Source organism: Numenius arquata, chromosome 11 (genome assembly GCF_964106895.1).
Source record: "Numenius arquata chromosome 11, bNumArq3.hap1.1, whole genome shotgun sequence".
Lineage (NCBI taxonomy): Eukaryota > Metazoa > Chordata > Aves > Charadriiformes > Scolopacidae > Numenius > Numenius arquata.
The window spans coordinates 16,164,193-16,184,090 of record NC_133586.1 but is presented as its reverse complement, the minus strand read 5'-3'; the positions used below and the strand labels follow the sequence as shown (position 1 = coordinate 16,184,090).

At 37.8% G+C, this 19,898-nt stretch overlaps 1 protein-coding gene across 1 annotated transcript in view; it reads left to right on the top strand.

Annotated features, from left to right (window-relative positions):
- MYO1E (myosin IE) overlaps positions 1-19,898 on the top strand; it is a 57,364-nt gene that overhangs the window by 16,861 nt on the left and 20,605 nt on the right. The window contains exons 10-19 of the mRNA XM_074156001.1: positions 3,696-3,892; positions 4,934-5,014; positions 5,396-5,482; positions 6,665-6,751; positions 7,906-8,073; positions 8,829-8,914; positions 9,516-9,597; positions 10,392-10,498; positions 14,360-14,458; positions 18,276-18,420. Coding sequence (XP_074012102.1) covers positions 3,696-3,892; positions 4,934-5,014; positions 5,396-5,482; positions 6,665-6,751; positions 7,906-8,073; positions 8,829-8,914; positions 9,516-9,597; positions 10,392-10,498; positions 14,360-14,458; positions 18,276-18,420 — 1,139 coding nt within the window. The remainder of the gene's footprint in view (positions 1-3,695; positions 3,893-4,933; positions 5,015-5,395; positions 5,483-6,664; positions 6,752-7,905; positions 8,074-8,828; positions 8,915-9,515; positions 9,598-10,391; positions 10,499-14,359; positions 14,459-18,275; positions 18,421-19,898) is intronic.

Sequence of the window (19,898 nt, the reverse complement as noted above, 5' to 3'; positions counted from 1 at the left end):
ATACTTGTATGTACATACATCCAGAAGAATTGACTTGAAAACAGAAATTCAGAATTGAATTGAAATGCAGAATTTACATACTACAGTTATGTTCCCTGTCTTGAATTTCTCAACCCATACCTCATTATTAGGTACATCTACTGTGTAACTATTTCCTTATCATTTCCTTATCCACAGTGTACTGTCCTTGCATCCTTCATCTCTTGCTGCTACTTCATATCAGCTAGGTCCACATCAGCAAGATGTTGAAAGATTAATGGATCTTGAGTTTTAAACATTTTTGTCATGATTTATACCTTGCACCTAATGTTGATTTTATACTACCTTGACAGTTTAAGGACAGAGTGGATAAGCATAATGTATGTAGTAGCTTATACATATTGTTATCTTAACTCTTATTTCAGAATGGTGCTTATGTTTAGGAAAACTGCATTTGTTTAGTTTTAGGTAAGTTAAATATGAAAAAATACCTTGTGCGGTCAGCTTTTCACTCAACTGTATTAGTACTCTCTTGACATTTGTTTAGAAATTGGGAAATAAAAATTACTAATTTTTAACCTTAATTTCCTAATTTGAGAGAATAGTAAATGAACCCAAAGAAAAACATTTTGTGGCATTTTATACATCCAAAGGAAAGTATAGGATTTCTTGTATGCCTTATGATTCCAAATCAGCTACCATGCTTCCATTTAAATTATAGTATTAAATGTTGCAATGAAATCAAGACATTTAATAGCCAGTGTGTTGCATCAAAAAGTAACAAACTGATATGAGTTGAAAATAAGTTGGTAAATGTGAATCTATTTCTTTGAAGAGCCACATGCATCATATTTCTCTTGCTCACTGGGATATAAATACAGAAATTGTTTATGAATAATACATTGAAAAAATTAGTAGATAGAATGAATATAGAACTTAGTTGTAAACATAACGCATTTTAAAGAAGCCAGAGAAGGAATAGCAATGTCTACTACAATTTCTGCATTATGAAGCTAAAACTTGGGTTCATTTCTCTTTCTATTAATCCTCCCCCCCATTTACTGTTTGTTCTTGCCAACTAAATAGTAAAACGTTTATGGCCTGGACAGCCACAAAAGATAAAACACAATAAAAGACCACTGATAAGTCATGTTTTGTGTAAGTCTGAAATAAAAAAAAAGTTTAAGAATTTGGTCAATAGCATTCTTGTTATTATATAGCCAGTTGCAGAAAAACATGCCAAGGCCATTCTTCAGGACACCAAAAACTCTAGTCTCTTACTCTGAGTCAGAATCAAATCTGTGCAGACCATTCTTGACTGACATTTAGACAAATAATGGTGGATGAGAAGCTTGCCATGAGCTGGCAATGCGTGCTGGCAGCCCAGAAAGCTGACCGCATCCTGGGCTGCATCAGAAGTGTGGCCAGCAGGGCAAGGGAGGTGATTCTGCCCCTCTACTCTGCGCTTTTGAGACCCCACCTGGAGTACTGTGTCCAGCTCTGGAGTCCTCAGCACAGGAAGGACATGGACCTTTTGGAACGGGTCCAGTGGAGGGCCACGAAAACGATCAGAGGGCTGGAGCACCTCTCCTATGAAGACAAGCTGAGAGAGTTGGGGTTGTTGAGCCTGGAGAAGAGAAGGCTCCGGGGAGATCTTATAGAGGCCTTCCAATACCTGAAGGGGGCCTACAGAAGAGATGGGGAGGGACTCTTGATCAGGGAATGTAGTGACAGGATGAGGAGTAATGGTTTTAAATTGAAAGAGGGGAGATTTAGATTAGATACTAGAAAGATATTCTTTACTGTGAGGGTGGTGAGGCACTGGAACAGCTTACTCAGAGAAGTTGCGGATGCCCTATCCCTGGAGGTCTTCAAGACCAGGCTGGATGGGGCTTTGAGCAAGTGGGTCTAGTGGGAGGTGTCCCTGCCCATGGCAGGGGGGTTGGAACTCAATGATCTTTAAGGACCCTTCCAACTCTAACCATTCTATGATTCTACGAAATACTTCTTTAAAACTGCCAGTGATTACTAGTCTGTTACAGTGCTAAACATTCTTATTATTTATTCTAAATCTTTGATGTTGCGAATCATGCCAAGTACTATTTGTTCTCCCTGGATGCAGAAAACGATTTAAACCATCCTTCTTTACACTTGCATTGTATTGAAAGATTTGTTTTACACTTTCAGAAAACCAGTGAAGTGAACCTAGTCTTCTTCAGCTTTTCTTCACAGGTTGTATTTAAAACTATTTCACAGAACGCTATTGATTACTCTTTGAGGGTCATTTTTTCAATTACATGCATATCCTGCTTTACAGTAATTTCTAGACAGTAACTCTGTAGCCCATATCTAGGGAAAATAATCAGGCATCTTAAGAATGTGAAGTTATATCAAGTCATGTCCAGTTATTCTTCAAGTTGTACGCCAGCTACAGTAAATCATTAGCACTGCGAAGGAAGAGTTTCTGAGGTATGCACGGTGGTTCTTACCATTAGACTACCTATATAAACTCTTACAGTAGTATTGGCTAAATACTTATTCTGGCATCTTTACAGTATACATGAGCATATTTGGTCTATAATTACCTACATTCTTTTCCATTTTAAAGCATATGATGTTTGACCTTTTCATGTGCTCTTCAACCCAAGTTCTCACTGAGTTACCAGAGATGTTGCCAGTGGCTCAACTTTGGTTAGTTGTGTGGTTCCTAGTACCCTAGGGTAAATTTAATCAGCTTACTGATGGTAATAAATCAGATTTCAGAAAGCTGGAGGTTATCTGCAATTTTAAAAACAATTTTGGATTAATGTACTGAAGGGTTTAGTGAAATCATGTTGTGACGTTACATATGTATACAGTACAAGTGGCTGCTGCCTTAGTGATAATTTTACATCCTCCTCAAACCAGTAAAATAGATCTGAAAGCAGTGGAACGTGGAAGAAACACAGTTAGAGGGTAATGTGGTTTAGCAGAGGTGCAATGCCAACTCCAAGAACTGCACTTGGGAGCTATTTTCATACGCTTTCAAGCTCTTTCTCTTTTTCCATTCCTTAAGGTGTGTGACACCTGCAGCTAACGTCTGCACTATGTGCTAAGAATGTAAAGAATACTATACTGGTGGCTGCTTATTGCACAGATGTGTTTTTTTGCTTTACTTCTAAACAAGGGAAACCAGAATTTGCAAAGTACTTCCAGAATAATGATTAAAAAACCAAAATCAAATAAACGGCAAGACAATTGAAATTTTTTTGCAGTATCCTACCTTAGGAGAAGAAAGGGAAAGAATATTAGGAAGCAGATAGCATATTTTTTATTATATTTGAAACATTTCATGTTCTTACAAAGAATTTTCAATGGTGTAAATTTAATTAATGTGAGAGCTCTTTGTTTTATTTTCGTCTCCTCCATAAGTGATTTCTTTGAACCACATAGTTCAAAACTATGACCTAAGCCAACTTTACGTGTTTGAAGGACTGAAGGTACAGAAATAGGTGGTTTATCTTAATTGAAATCCACATAAGTAAAGAGTTGAAAATGTCCTTGGGGAGCTTAGGGAAATTTTAAAGACATAAATCCATCCTCTTTTTATTTTTAAGGTGCTTGCCCCATGAGGGTTTTACTGTTGATTATTACTAGAGATACAGGTAATTTTTCTTTCTTCGTTCTGTGTTGGTTTAGACTAAGTCATAATCCAGCAACCCTGATCTTTCTTGCAGTTTTGGCTTTCCCTGCTTTTCTCCTGGGAATTAACCAGGATCGCCTAAAGGAAAAACTGACCAGCAGACAGATGGACAGCAAGTGGGGAGGCAAATCTGAGTCCATTAATGTAACGCTGAATGTGGAACAAGCCTGCTACACCAGGGATGCACTGGCCAAGGCCCTTCATTCCCGTGTTTTTGATTACTTGGTGGATGTAAGTTGGATTTGCTTGACTCTGTTGAAGTATCAAAGCAAGTACAAGTATGCTAGGGATGTTCCTTGCAGCACTTTGCTTGTCCGTCACTTCTTTCACCCAATATGTTTCTTTGCCTAACCCTTAGCAGCAGCACTGAGCAGTGCAGTGGGAGCACGACCACAGGTGTCAAATACGAGGTACTGATTATATGACAAATGCTACACTTCCTTTGAAGCAAATGCGCTGGGCTTTCAGCACTGTGTTTACTCAGTCTCCTGCCACAACTGTCCCATATGATATTCTGACATATCCTTCCTGCCAGTGTCCATACTTCTCTGACTCTTACTTTCCCCAACGCAGTTGAGCCTTTTCAGATAAGCAAGATTAGTTGGTTATGGTCCCCTGCTCTTTTACCCCACTCTCCTGCAAAGAACCCCTTCAGAATCCTGATGTTGTGGCATCTGAGCAAATGGTCAAATTCCATTCTCCATGCTGACGTATGCTTTGTTCAGAACAAGACCCCGTGCTGGATTGGTGGGGTAGAAGCCTTACCTTTGGCTGCAGATGCTGGCTAGATGAAGCAGAAGTCTCCTCTGTGGTGGCACTGCTAGTGTCTCAGTCTCCCTCATCATGACAGCTCTGTAATTCCCACTGTGTGCGTGCGCTGATGCTGCAAAATAGGGGAACACAGAAATAGGTGAAAAGATTCATGGTATCATCTGCAAAATGCATCAAATATCAGGCTTAAAGCTGTTCTTTTTTTGTTGGCTCCTTTTCTTTAAGTTAGCAAGTTAAACAAAAGGAGAAAGATTTTTACAAACAGTAGAAACAAAGGCTCACTAACCTGGAAAACAGGATAGTGTACTGTTCATTTCTTAGCCATTAATAACACTTTATTAAAAAGTCAAAGTAAAATACCCTATTATGTATCTTTGTATTCCATTCAAATGTGTTCTTATTGAAGAAACCCAGTATTTTTATATAAAGATTTCAGGATATGAATATATATATGTATATATAAACTACACTTTGGTTTACATTTTGTTTCTGTTTTATCAGTCTATTAATAAAGCTATGGAGAAGGACCATGAAGAATATAACATTGGTGTCCTTGATATTTATGGCTTTGAAATATTCCAGGTAAGGCAATGCAATACTCAGGGTTTTAACCGATCGGACCCGGGAGAGTATTTTTGTTATTTAGAGGGGAAAAAATCCAGATCAGGAAAAAACCCAAACCCTGTGGCCAGAATAAAAGCCAAAAAAACCTAACCCAGCTTCCTGGACATTGAGTTCTCACTGGTAATGTCTCACTTAATGAACACAAAGTATTGAAGAAACTTCAAAGAAACTAGGTCATTGATCTTAAAAGAAAGATCTGAGATTACACAGAATGTCTATAAAGTCAGCAACCTATCCATCACTGACAGTGTTTCTTTGAAGCTTATTGCCAGCATAAGAACTAAGAATTATTGTATATAAAGCACGAGACTAATTTTTAAATTGTTTCCTTTTCTGTAGAAAAATGGTTTTGAACAGTTCTGCATCAACTTCGTTAACGAAAAACTACAGCAGATTTTTATTGAACTGACACTGAAGGCAGAACAGGTAACCAGACATTATTTTTGAATTCATAAAAGAGCTATTGCTTTTTCAATTAGTGGAAAAATTGAGATTTCATCATCTGCTAACAATAAAATTTGCCTTGTTAAGCAAGACAAAAAAAGACCCTTTTGTTGTTGGCTAATCCTGAAACTGTAAACCACATCAGCTACAGACATTTATTCTCTAATACAGTGGTCCAGAAGCGAGCCCGTCATCCGGTGTTCTAATGCAGTCGTATGACTCTGCCCAGACTTGCTGCATGTTCTGACTCATTGACAGAAATGGAAAACTGCACCTTGGTCCATCCCTGTGCTTTCGTTGGACCTGACGCACAGTTAAATGGGAATGCTTTCCTTAATATCCTCCACACCCTTTTTATATATGAATGAAATAGGTTACTGAGACACTGCAAGTATTTGCGGTTCTTTGCTCAGAGTCTTACTGCAAAATCTCACTTTATGTGAATGTGAGCCTCTGCCTGGGCGGGCAGGCAGAACGCGGCTGAGACAGGAGCATTGTGTACGGTATGAGCTCAGGCCTGGCACCAGCTTTAGCACGGTGTTTTCAAGAATGCACATACACAGTTGCCTTTGTATAAAAGCAACTGATCGTTGCAGTTGAGCACACAAATGGCCTGCTAAGTATCGAGCTGAACTCATATGTATGCAACTGAGTGGGTCAATTTAATCAAATTTTAGTATGAATTTTTTCCCCAGTCAGTCACTAGATGTCTTTATGGTTACAGTAATTGCGTATGAAATAAAAAGTAGAGCTGTGTCTCCATTTCATGGGCATTTTTAAATGTGGTGTTTTGGGGGGATCTGATCCTTGATATGCCTGTCACAATCTTAATTTTTAAAATAGATTAGGATATGGATGCTTAGGTGCACTCTCAAGATACTGCGAAAGTCACTTTGTTACTATTTGCAAAGTGCTTTGACAATAGATGTACTGACAAAATATTCCTGCTTTTCTCAGTAACTGCTCAAGGGCTATGAATGACAAAAGAATATGTGGGGAGAACAGAGAAGGATTCCGATTCATCACTTGGGTAGCCGAGGGCTGGATTTTAACTATCATTAGGGTCATTTCTCCCACCTCCCCCCAGTCATACATTTGACAAGTCTTTCTGAACACGAGTAGTGCTGAGTTTGTGTGTATGTGGTCTTTCTTTTTACTTAACAGGAAGAATACGTGCAAGAAGGAATTAGATGGACGCCAATAGATTACTTTAACAATAAAATAGTGTGTGACCTTATAGAGAACAAAGTGGTAAGTATTTAGAACAAACAGATGGAAAAACAACAAGATTTTTCTCTACAATATTTGGGCAACTGCTTTGCTGTCAAGAACGTTCATAGGAAAAATGTGAATACTGTTGTTCGGTTACTGAGTCATACTAAGCCTATATATAAATCTTATATAAAATGTCTTATAAGAGCTTTATGGCATTTAAGATATATGTTATCTAAGATATCAACCAAAAAGAGAACCGTAAGATCGCATGATTGATATGTGACTAAAAAAATAGTGATGCAAATTAAAATTTTGTCCACCTGACGTGAACTTCATGACATATCCTACTGTATATCAGATAAGGCTCTCTATGTCCCTGGGAGATGTATTTCAGTTTGGGGAAGCTATGATACCAGCTTCCTTTGAGGTACTGTCACAAATTAAGCAGAAAAAAGTGAAGAGGAAGTATTAGGAAGTGTTGTACTTAAAAGAAATTCTGTGCCTTTTCTCCATCAAATGTTCTGCAGTTTAAAGTCTTTATGTTCTGATTTGGGATGACAAACGTTGAGTTTTTCTTTAAGACAGAAGTAGGTTGTTTTTCAGCTAGTTCTTTGTCCTCGTGTAAGCCAGGTGATTTTAACAGTAGTTCAAGTACTATACTGACTTGCACTCAAAGGCACATCAGATTTTGCCCATCTGCTATTTTTATCAGGATAACTGGGAAGAGGATAGGATTTTTGTCGCAGTCTTAGATATTTAGCTCCAAGTTTGTCAAACTACAGCATGTGAGTTTAAATACTACCTCAGACACAGGTTTATTTTTTGGTGGAATGTGAAAGAAGATCGCTTTGTGAAGGAATTAAAAACTAAAAAAAATCTTTGGGCATTTGGGGTTTTTGATGGGGTTTTTTGTTGTTTTTAAACAGCAATCATTGTTCTCCCTATCATTTCACACTGTCATTATTGTGACACAAAGTGGCATCTCTCCTTAAACTATTAGTATGCTTGTGGACAAATTAATTTCTACTGTGAACTCCACTGACTGGCGGGGAATTCTTCCTGCTGTAGCTTTGCTCTAATGTTTTTGTAGCAAACAATTTTCTGTTTGGGGGGAAAAACTGGTATCATAATTTATTTACCTTTTTCCTTGCTTCTTTTGCTGTTTTTGTTATTCTTCTCCAATGCATTAGAATCCCCCAGGAATTATGAGCATTTTGGATGATGTGTGTGCCACCATGCATGCAGTGGGAGAAGGAGCTGACCAAACACTGCTTCAAAAACTCCAGATGCAGATTGGGACTCATGAACATTTCAACAGCTGGAACCAGGGATTTATCATTCATCATTATGCTGGAAAGGTAATGTGGAAAATCATCACTGAATTCTGTGTAATGTATTTATAAAGAAAAAGAACAGTAATGAGAGGAAGGGGGAAACCCTGTAGAGGGCTGTTTTGATTTTTAATAGCCAGATTATCTCAGGAGACAGTGTCCTCCTTTCACAATGTAGGGATCTTAGAACAAATATGCCCTAACACGTGTCCCTTACTTAGGAGAGTTGCATCTGGGCCTTGCTGCTATCAAACACACTAACCAGAACTTAAGATAAAAGACATGGGGCACTTATTTATTACACTTAATATGAATTGTTGGTTGTAGCAGCAGTACATTTAAAGAATTCAGATATAGAAATGATCCTTAGGTGATGATATAGCAATAAAGCTGGGAATATAATGTATAGTTCTATCTTCTTTGGGTATATTTCTCAGACTATTTGTGGTTTTCTGCAATTTTAGTTAGTAACAGTAAACTGTTACCATGCAAAAATTTTTCTTCAATAAAACAGTATTAAATTCACTTGTGTTGTATTCCATTCACTAGCTCCAACAGTCTTTTTCACTCAATTTAAATATAGGAATGAAATTCCTTTATGTTCATTGTGGAAGAGATAACTAATAATATCTGCAAGGATTTAGTGATCATTGTAGTATCTTTAAGTTATATCAGACTAACCAAAAAGTTCAGAACAGCTACTGATGAGGACAGAATTTAAATTTTCTTTAATTATTGGGTTCTCAACTTACCACAAACAATCAATTTCCACCTTGGCCCAGGTATCTTATGATATGGATGGATTCTGCGAGAGAAATCGGGATGTTCTTTTCATGGACTTGATTGAACTCATGCAGAGCAGTGATTTGTACGTAAGCAAAACTTGCTTAAAGCTAGGAATAACATGTTAGTTCAGATGGATGCAGAGGGCCTGACTTCTCTACTTCGCAGCTTGTGAACTCATTTGTATAAAATTGGAAATAAAACATCACTGCAGTAGAAAAGTATCACTTGCATTATATTGACCTTCATTTTCTGCAAACCTGAATCAGTAAGGTACTGCAGTGTCAGAATCAAATGGTATAATGACAGCCATTTGTTTTGGCCTCAGACAAGGCCATCGGTGATTTGACATTCTCTCAGAACAGGCGCTGTTTTAACATATAAAGTTACATTACTTTGTTATGTATTTTAATTAATTGATGCTTACTTTTTACAAAGTGCGGGTTTCTTTGAGTCTAGAAGTCTGGTATCACGTCTTCCAAGGCTCACTAAAATAGCAAGAGATGTCTTATGAGGAATGAAGCTCATGGAAAATACTAATCTTAAAATAGATTTGATATAACTCCAGATTAATAGAAATAGCTATTTATATTCTGCTTAACTATCAACTTTTACAGCATATTCCTTGACATTCCTGTATTGAACTGTCTTTCTATGCCAACACTGTATTATTAATTCTTTCCTAGGCCTTTTATAAAGGCTCTATTTCCTGAAAATCTTCAGGTGGACAAGAAAGGCCGTCCTACCACTGCGGGCAGTAAAATCAAAGTATGTCTGTTTTTCTGTGTTAGATGTGCATATATGGGTGTGTTTGTGTACGGAAACCTAAATACATTTTTAAAAGTAGTCTTTCCTGTTTTTTACTGTAAAGATAGACATCAGGAGTATCCTGATTGCAAAGTGATGCATTGTTTCAGCTGTTGGAATCCTGTTTTGCCCAGCATCAGTGTTCATGAAACATTTTGTTCAGCTGCATTCTACAGCAGGGAGGTTTCCAAACGAGCAATTGATGGTAGCAATAATAGTACTTGCATGTGCATCATGAATGAGCTCCTTCACTCAGCCACTTGATGTCCTACAATTAACTACAGATAACTGATCTCTTTATACTGCAGAAATGCAGTGGGGCCTGATCCAGTGCCCACTGAAGTCAACAGAAGTCTTTCTACTGACCATAATGTGTGCTGAATAAGGCAGCAAGTGTTCGAAGGCAAGCATCTTTTTGGAGAGACTGGTTGTAAAATATACGCTTTGATTGCATACTTGCAGACTTTGGAAATCAATATTTATCAACCTCTTTCCTTATATTTCACCCTGACAGTCAAGTTTCACTCCATATTTTCATATAATATTTTAAATATATTACATAGCTGGAGATAATGGTACCTTCTATTTACTGATAATTTTTTCATGAGATGTGTATTATTCCAAGACACTCGAGTTGTTCGGGAGAAAGAGCAAAGTCAACTGTATCATCAGCAGATCATTGATAATTTTTAGAATTCTCTCATAGGATTTACCCTGCTCATCTCAGATCCTGTTGTTTTGCCTCAATTTTACAGAAACAAGCAAATGACCTTGTTGGCACACTGATGAAGTGTACACCCCATTACATCCGCTGCATCAAACCAAATGAAACAAAGAAGTCTCGAGACTGGGAGGAGAGCAGGTATGGATAAGCAGAGTATGTGATGAGAAACAGTGAAAAAAAAGCCACAAAAATTCCTAATTTGTAATCAGCAGCCTACAGACAAACAGAACTAGGTACTCTAAAACCTTCAGAAATTAAATCCGGCATGACCTCTCGTAAGCTTTGAAGATAAGCTGTGGTCACTTGGTCTAAATCAGCAGTTAGTATATGCAGTTCTTAGTTTTTCTCATATGAGTCATGAATAATCATCGCTTGCATAACAGTAGCACAATCAATGTATTAAAGACTCAGTTTTCCATGCAGAATTTCAAATGCATTACACATCAGTTCCACCTTTTGTTTTATGCTTTTAAAATGGATTCTGTTAGGTAGCCAAAAAGCCAGGGGGGTGTCTGTATCTGCTTTTATTATCAAATTTACCAAAAAGTCTCTATAGCCAAGAACGTAGAAGGTTCTTTTTTAACTACTTGACTTTTAAGTTGCGTTAGCCAGCTCTTTAAAGAGAAGTCACTAGAATATCATATCAGGTGGTTATATAGACATTAAATGGATGTCTAAATCATAACTTTGGTTTATCACATCTGATTTAGGGCACCTTTAACTACATCATGCTTCATAGCATCTTCGTATTATGTGAAAAAAGATACTTTTTGTTTCACTGAGGTAGGTGATCAGTATGGTACATATACTATGTGAGGTCCTAATATAGGTAATGTTTATTACTATATACCAAGTACTTTTGGTACAGATACAAGTGCTGATAAAGCAGGTGATTATTTTTATCACAGTGAAACAACTTGCAAAGTCTGACAAAAAGCATTCTCGACCGTATCAACACACACCATAATTCACTTCCTGCCATTTGGCATGCAGTCTAGCACAATTGCATTCAGATGCAGAGCACTTAGAGAAGCCACAATTGGGACTGCTCTTGAAAGTGTCATTTAGGTCTTGGCAGTAAATGTAGACCCTCTTTCTCTAGCTTTTCCACCCCTGAAAATCCTACTATGCAGCACTTAATTTTCCACTGACACTGGGGACCAAAGGAGGAAAGTAAGTGATCCTGGAAAAACTATGTCCAAAACTTTTAACTATAAGTTGAGGGGCTTTTAAAATCAATCATTTACATATTGGAAAACAGGCCTATTATTGTGGAAGGTGTTGCTAGGAAACCAGTGAAACAAACAAACAAAAACCTAGTCCTGAGAAAAAGCCAGCTTTCAAGAACCCCTTTTGGAGCAGAAATGGGCAAAATTTCTTCTTGTTTTCCCATAATGAGGATGATACTTGGCAAATGCAGCAGCTACTGATAACAAATGAAATACAAAAGATTGTATACTATCAAACTCAGACACAAATGGAAGTAGTTCTCATAATGGTAATCCTTCATCCTTGTTTAAAAATCCTAACATTATCTCCTATTTCAAACTGTGATTTCCCATAAATTATACTGGGACTTCACATAGGATACATATGCTGTAGCTGTAGCACTTAGTGACATATCTGGGGAAGAGAAATTTAAATGCATGTGACAACTCAAACTCAACTTTAATTATGTTGTTTCATCATTTTACCATGAGAAAGTTGTGTTGAGGGGAATACAAGACAACTGAGTTTACGTGATATTTTGCTGACTGTTGGTTTAGGGTTTTTTTGTTTTCTTCTGTGATCACATAATGCTGTATTATACTCCTGCTGCCACAGTCAATGTGATGGGAGTAGTATATCTAATCTGCTTATTAGTAGCATGTTACTAGACAGTGAAAATGTTACTGAAAAAGGAAAGAACCCTTCACAAAGCCCGTCTTTACTTTTTGCTCACAGAAGCCATGTCACTCCAGCTTTATACTGCTGTTGAATAATTCCAGAATATTTAGCACTTACACACAGACCTTGTGTAATATCTAAACCTTGTATAATACCTTAGTTATTCCAAAAATTGGGGCGTTCTTGAAATGTGTTTTTGTTCAGGTCCTGGCACAGCCACTTGGACTTGTATTCAAAATTGCTGCATTAGCTGAATTCCCAGACCCTGACCTGCTTGAGGTTGATGCCTGGAGGGAGAGTTTCAGTGTGCCTTTTCTCAGAAAGAAAAGGAAAAACAGAAAAATGTCTCAAATTCTCTGTTGCTGGACACTAAAACTGGCAGGACAGTAAGAAAATGGGAGTAATACTGTTGCTCCAGTGCATTATTCCAGATGTGAACAGGAGGGAAAGCTATAAACAGGAAAATGTATTTTTGTCCACCAACTTTCTACTGTACCAGAATTCTTGGAGTGGGTACAAAATACACTTTATTCCTTGAACATAGCAAGATTAAAGTGTGCAATATTTTTATTATAGCCTAAAAGAGCAGTATTGCTCATCATTTAGTAAAACACCTCTCGTATGTGTTCTTTAAAAAGAAGAAATAACTGAAAAGCTTTTGCCATTTGTAGCATGGGATTTCAAAAGTTTTTTCCCTTTATACTATGAGTCATGTGAAAAGAATGTCTCAACCAAAAAAAGGAAGAAAAAAAAAATCAATGGGCAATAGACTTTATATTGAAATTCTACATTTCAAAATAGCTAGAGAAATAACATTGAATTGACCAAAAGTTTTTCAGGTTTTGAAAAAGCAGAGAAATAGTAAGCAAACCAAAATGAAATGGCTCCTTGCAGGCTCACTTTTTTGATTATATATAAAGAATTGCTCATTTATACACCGTTTGTTAAACTTGCAGGATTAAAATCTTAATTCTTACACTTCTGACTGAAAGCCAAAACTTCTATAATTTGCCATAAAAAAGAACAGCAACAGAAGCCCCTGAATACCACGTTTCAGAGTTAAAAATTGACATTGCCTCTTCCAGCCACATGACTTAGATGAGGAAATTAAGGAAATACAAAGGAAAACTGCAAGAGTCATGCATTTTTAAGTAAGCTAGCTGAAATTCTTCAAATCAAATCTCCAAGCATTAATAGTAGAGTAGCAGGATATGTAAGAAGGAACGTAAAATCCTGGACCACAGCTCCAGAAAGAGGAAAAGGTGCCAAAGGGAAGGTTTTTTCTTTTGCTGTTTTTCTGCTTTGAGATTAATGGGAGATATTTGTTCCCTGTTTAGAACCTAAATGAACATGTTTTGCATGAGGGACATGTAATGGTGTTGGGATAATGGTGTTTCAGTTCACATGTTCAACAGAGTCCCCCCACAGCCATTAACACTTTCTGGGGGACTGGTACCAGGTTTTGTTTGTAATTAAAGGATGCCATGAACAAGCTTAGCAGTCATGCTTCCGCCAGTCTTCTGCCTATCCTCAAATCCTTCCTTTGCGGCATGGGAAAATTAGGAGGAATGCTACTTTTTCATAAATATACTGGCCTGGCTTCCTTCTTTTTGGTTCTTTCTGTAATTTCTCCAGCCATCCGGTTTGGTCCTTTTTCTAGAACAACCGAAAAAGAGCTACCGTGTGCTATTGTTGATGTTTGAGCTATGTAAAACAGGTAAAACCTATAATAAAAGAACATAAACCACTTTCCCACTCCATTGGATACCAGCTATGTAGTTGTATAGGTAATAGTTACGTAGTCTTTTATGGATAATAATGCTAGTTAAGAAATTTATATATAATTTAGTTAGGAGATGGGAAGTTAAATTCAGAAAAAAAAAATGCCAAGGTAAACCTGCTACATATATTTCAGTAATGTAGCCTACCTGCCTTGAATATTTTTCCTACCATGCGGTGTGCATGCTAATGTGCAAAAATAGATTCATATACCTGTGCATGAATTTTAGAAGTCAATAGTCTTTAAACATGATATGGACTTTTAAGGATACTTCAATCTACAAATATGCTGAAATAAAATGGATTTAAATCTTGCATTGTTTTTGTCCACAGGGTAAAACATCAAGTGGAATACTTAGGTCTGAAAGAAAATATTCGAGTAAGAAGAGCTGGCTATGCCTACAGGCGGGTTTTCAAGAAGTTTTTGCAGAGGTAGGGTAATATTAATTTTGAAGTACACAGCATGGTTGTTTAGATGATGATGAGGAAAACAAGAAGTTGCAAGTTTTGAAAGCTTCTCATTTGTTATCTACCCTTTCCCTTTTCCCATTTACCTTGCTCTTGATCTAGGTTACACAGAGATTTGAAAGTGTCTCAAAGACTGGCTTTGTGTCTTTGAAAGTCTTTTCATTTTTCTGTAAACTTACCTAAGACCTCAGTTCTTTTTGTAGTGCTATCAGGGAGTTCCTCAAAGAGTTACGGGAACTCAGAGTTACACACTGCAGAGCCTGTCTAGCAACTAGCCTTTCTTTAAAATGTTACTGCTCTAGCTCTCCCAAGGACAGAAGATAGGTGAAGAAATACATGCCTGCCATTCAAGTGTAAAGAGTAACCTTAGATTAAATTGCTCCTTATATCCTTCCATGGCTGTTCAAACAGCTGGGAATGGTTACAACTCAAACCACTGCAGCTGCTCACTGAATGAAAGCAAGTCAGAGCTCTGTATCCTTTTTTCAGTGTCTTAGGACCAGCTGTTAAGATGATTAACTACCTCCACTAGCTAATGAAATCCTCTTAAATAAGAGCAATTTCAAGATTTATACAACATTCAGCTTCTGGGTTTTTAGAAAATTGAGACATACATCTAATAAATGCCCAAACTGGGGCATTACATGACAAATCAGCTTTTGTTGGAAGTCTTTGTGTTACGTTGGGTGTTTTGGTTTCTATTCTCAATCAGTTGTTGCAAGGAATGGAGTGTAATTAATTAGACAGCACAGAACAAAGCCACCGATAATACTCTGTGATAATGCAGAGAATGTTCTAATCATCTAGTACTAGGCAGACTAAAATATCTTAAAGTATGGACTCAATTTTCATTATGGAATGATGGCAAATCCCTTTTTCTTCACAAATTTCAAGCCCAGATGTAAACACGATGAATATGCTTCAGGTTGCATTACTTAACACAGACTTGCTGAAACAGAATAACAGATCAATAACGTGTATTAAATCCAGCCTCCGCAGTTGTTGAGCAGGGATTGTGAGGGCTGTGCAGGTCTAGAAATCTGTGCGAGAGGTTTGCAGGAAAGCTGCGTGGTACATCTGGAAGGCAAATAGATTTCTGTACTTCACTCTATATGTAGAGATCCACGGGCAACTGAAACCATTCTTTATGGAATTCATCCGTTTGTTTCAAATTAGTGTTGTTAAGTTTAACATTTTGTTGTGAGTAAAACTCTTCCTGCAACCTTTCCATCCACAGTTCCCTAGCATCCAGAACAAGCTCTGTTCTGACACCCTGAGTCAGTGTGAGTAGAAGTGGGCTGAGGCATGGGATGGACAGGAAATGCATGCTTGTACACTTGTTTTCATTGGGAGTTCCTTGGCAGCTCCATATAAGTGGAGATTTCTGGGCTGAATAGACTTTTATGTACAAAATTTACATTTGCATGCAAAAAGCCAGTCACTGAAAAGGCCTATGTGTTTCAAAGCATAACCAATCTGAGAGCTGAACTCCACACTCCCATATTTAGACATAGGACCCAACTGCTCACTGAGAATTTATCATAGATAATTTTGGGGGGGCAGTCATGATCTGAAGTTGTTTCAGAAGCATTTTAAGAACACAGTACTTTTGCCAAAACCCTCTGTAAGATCAAATTACACAAGCCTGAAAAACCTAGATACATGGATAATTGACATGACCAGTTTAATGAGAAGCTTGCACAAGCACATTAGAGTGGAAGAGCTGCCTCTAAACAGCAGTGAACAGTGACAGAATTGTCGCATTACAAAATTGTGAAATGCTTAATCGGTGCATGTTATAAAATAATCTGTTTCTTCTGCCCTGTAGTCTTGTCACACCAGTAAAATGTATGAAGTTAATTTGAGTTTATGAAAAAGGAGAACTTCAAATGTGTTCTTATTTTGTACCCGAGAGTTTTTAGGTTTATTAAAAGGTCTTAAGTCATGTTTTTCCCTATACCCTCCTTTACAGCTCAGATGTAGGAAAGCATTTGTAACATGCTGAAATGTAGTGTCAGATTCTGTTGTGGGGAAGGTAGCCATTTCAAATGCCTTTATTAACATCAGCTTCTTTAAATTCAGACTTGATTAGACCAACCTGTACAGCTATACTGTTGGCAGCATTTGATGAACCTGCAGAAGAGGCTGTTAATTAAATACGCTGGGAATTACTTTAACTTACAACTCCTTACTCGGTTGCATCTATTTATCCCACAATATGAGTAGATTACATAAATATATAAGTATATACATTGTAAAAACAGATTTCTGTATTTAAGATGGTATAAGGGATACTTTGTTACACCGTCATGCATAGTACCTGAGCATGTGTTAACTAGTAAGATTTGAACAAGGTAACATCGGTAGACCTTTTTGAATCCTACTGAATTATTTCTCAGTTAGCTTTCTCTTTTCATATGCTTGCTCTTCAGAGGTGTTTGAGTTTTGTGATCTATTCCTTTTTTAATTATTTGCTATTTTTGTTCGTGTTATTATTATTAATTTATTATTTAAGTTGCATGGCACTGTTTCTGCTCCTGGCTGGATAACATTTTAGATATGACAAGAATGAGTAATTAACGTTCCCTTAATGATTTTTTTAACATTTTATGGTTAGAGATGATGTTTGAGAACATTTTATTAGGAGCTGCCTAAATCTTCTTAAGAAACAAGAACTTGGGAATTACAACCTGAACTCCGTACTTTATCTCTTTTTTCATTAGTTGAATAGTTTTACTAATAAGCATGATTTAGTTTATATAACTCAAGTATGCTTAAGGCATTAAAAACAATTGTCAAGACTAAAGAACATAAAAGATTTGGGGGATAAATTTGTCACAACATACTTAGCTGTCCTCCAGTCTGTCAAAGGAGTCTGAAATAGCTGCTGCTAGAGAAGTTACTTATCCATAGACATGGTGAGGCAGCTAAAACCCATCAGTGCTTCTTGGTGGGCAGTGGAACAAGGCAGCTTTGTAACTCCAGCCTGGCAGTTCCAAAAGCCCAAGTTATGCCTGAAAAAGTTTACAGTTTAAAAGGGGCTGCAACCTGGCATCCATCTCATTTTCAAGGCTTAAAGAGAATAACGTGAGACAGAAGACTATTCACCTCTTCCTATAAAAGACATGGTATTGTAGCACTTCCCTGCCTCCCTCCCTAGCCGCCTGTGGTCAGTTCCCAGCATTCCCTCCAGGTTGCAGTAGCGTCGCTGTGTCTTCCCTCTTGTACCAGAGGCCAAGCCAAAGGCTTTCTGCCCTAAAGCCAAGAACGGCTCCTTGCTAAATGCTAAACGCCCAGCTGTTGAACAGGTGGGTTAGGAGCATGAGCCGGCCACTTGCTTAGAAACACAAAAGGCCTTTGTAAGAATAAGATGGACAGAGAAGTCTTGGGTGGGAAATTGGTCACATGCTTGGAAATGCATCTAGATTACCAGGGCTGTAGGTACTCAAATCTGGACCATAAGTCATCGTTAGTAAATAACCTTGCCCTAGACTGAAGGGGATCACAGCAGAACTTTCCGTAATTAAGTACTGCATTTACCAAGTGGTAACTTAACACCTGGAAATGGGAGACTCCTGGGTACTGTTGCCCTTCTCATTGCAGTTGTTTGGTCTTGCCAAACAAGTAACATCTTAATACTGTGCATCTTCCCACACTCCAAGCTTCTGCAAGTCCTGCCGAAACTGTCAGCCCTCCCCCCAGGGGAATACTGACTGAGTCACGGGTATTCTGCTGCTGCTGTTTGATGTCAGGTTTTAATCTCTTCTCCTTGGTGGTAAAGGTATGCCATTCTGACCAAAGCAACCTGGCCTTCCTGGAAAGGAGAAGAGAAACAAGGAGTTCTCCACCTGCTTCAATCAGTCAACATGGATCCTGACCAATACCAGCTTGGGAAATCCAAAGTCTTCATCAAAGCTCCAGAGTCTGTAAGTGTGGCAGAATGAGAGTCTTTAAATATGAAACTGTTAGTGCTGAAATAAAAGGCCTGCCCACTCAGAAGCTGAACATCACGATATCTGCTAAGGTGGGAGAAGCATAATAACCTAAGTCAAGCTGGGCAGGTCTGTCACAGGCACCTTGAGGCTGTACAGGGATTCTAGGCACTTTTATAACAGGCACAGTACATAAGCAGCCTGTGAATTTTAACACTAATACAAGGAGTATTAAATGCATCAAGAAGAGGAGATGGGATAGGAAGATTCTTTGGTGTCAGGTTGTACATGGTGACATTCCATTAGGGAATCTGTCATATGAAGAGATACCATGGCATGAAAACATAACCAGTGACCATTAGCCCAAGAAAATAGATCCTCTCCTCAGTACAAGAACTACTGATGAAAGTAGAATAGCCCCCAGGTATAGTAAGGATATGTTATGCATCATTGAGTAAATCAGTGTTCCAGAATGACTGCAACTTGTAATCCCATTCAAAGAGAACATTAGGGAGGCATCATAAGGCTGTCTTTATCCTGTGGCTGCTAAACTGCACAAAATCTGTTGGAAAAAAGTTTTCTTACATCACTGTTCAGGAAAGCTGTCAATTAAAAACTATGCTCTACCTGCCATCGTTCATTCCTTAATTATCAGAATTAATCTGGCTTAGTTAGTATAACATACCTTGCAATTGAGCATTAGGTGGTTTCTTAGTACTTTACCTGAAGTTATATATGTCAAAACAAAAGCAGAATAGCAGTCTATTGCTATCATTTCCTTTTCCGGAAACATATTTTTTTCTCCATAGAGCAACAGTAATTCAGGCAGTGACACTGCTGTGCCCAGTCACATGAGAAGATCTCTATTAATGGGGAAAAGATAATACTTGTCCAAGTTGTAATAGAAATTGTGTTGTTTGTACCATAAATATGGTAAGATAGTGTCATCTCTGTTCAGGAATAATGGGACTTTACATTCCTGTTTATATAATAAAGTATATAGCACTCAAGGTGTAGGTTATTAGAATATTTAGGTGCATGTTGGCAGAGCAGGAAATTCTAGTATTGGATTAATCCTACTTCGTCATTGTAAGCAACACCTTAGCTCGCCAGTTACGAGGAAATGCAAGCTTTGTCTGCCTTCCTCTGAAACACAGGCAGTGGTTTATTTCCCAAGATTATTGGGGAGTTTTGTCTTACAAAGTCAGTGCAATGGCCTCAGACATCAGTAGATGTCTTTGCTATCTATTCTTGTGACATTACCGTGGTGACTTTTAGTCCTTTTCTGACAACCTCGAGCTTTATCGTAGGATGGTGGCGAGTACACATTCTGGTCAAGTATCTATTTGAATTAATACAGACAACTTAGTTGCTTATAATTACAAGGGACCAGAATTAGTAATTTAAGTAACATCTTCCAGTTCTGTGTTCATTATCTTACACAGTAGCAAACCTGATTTTCTTGTTTTCAG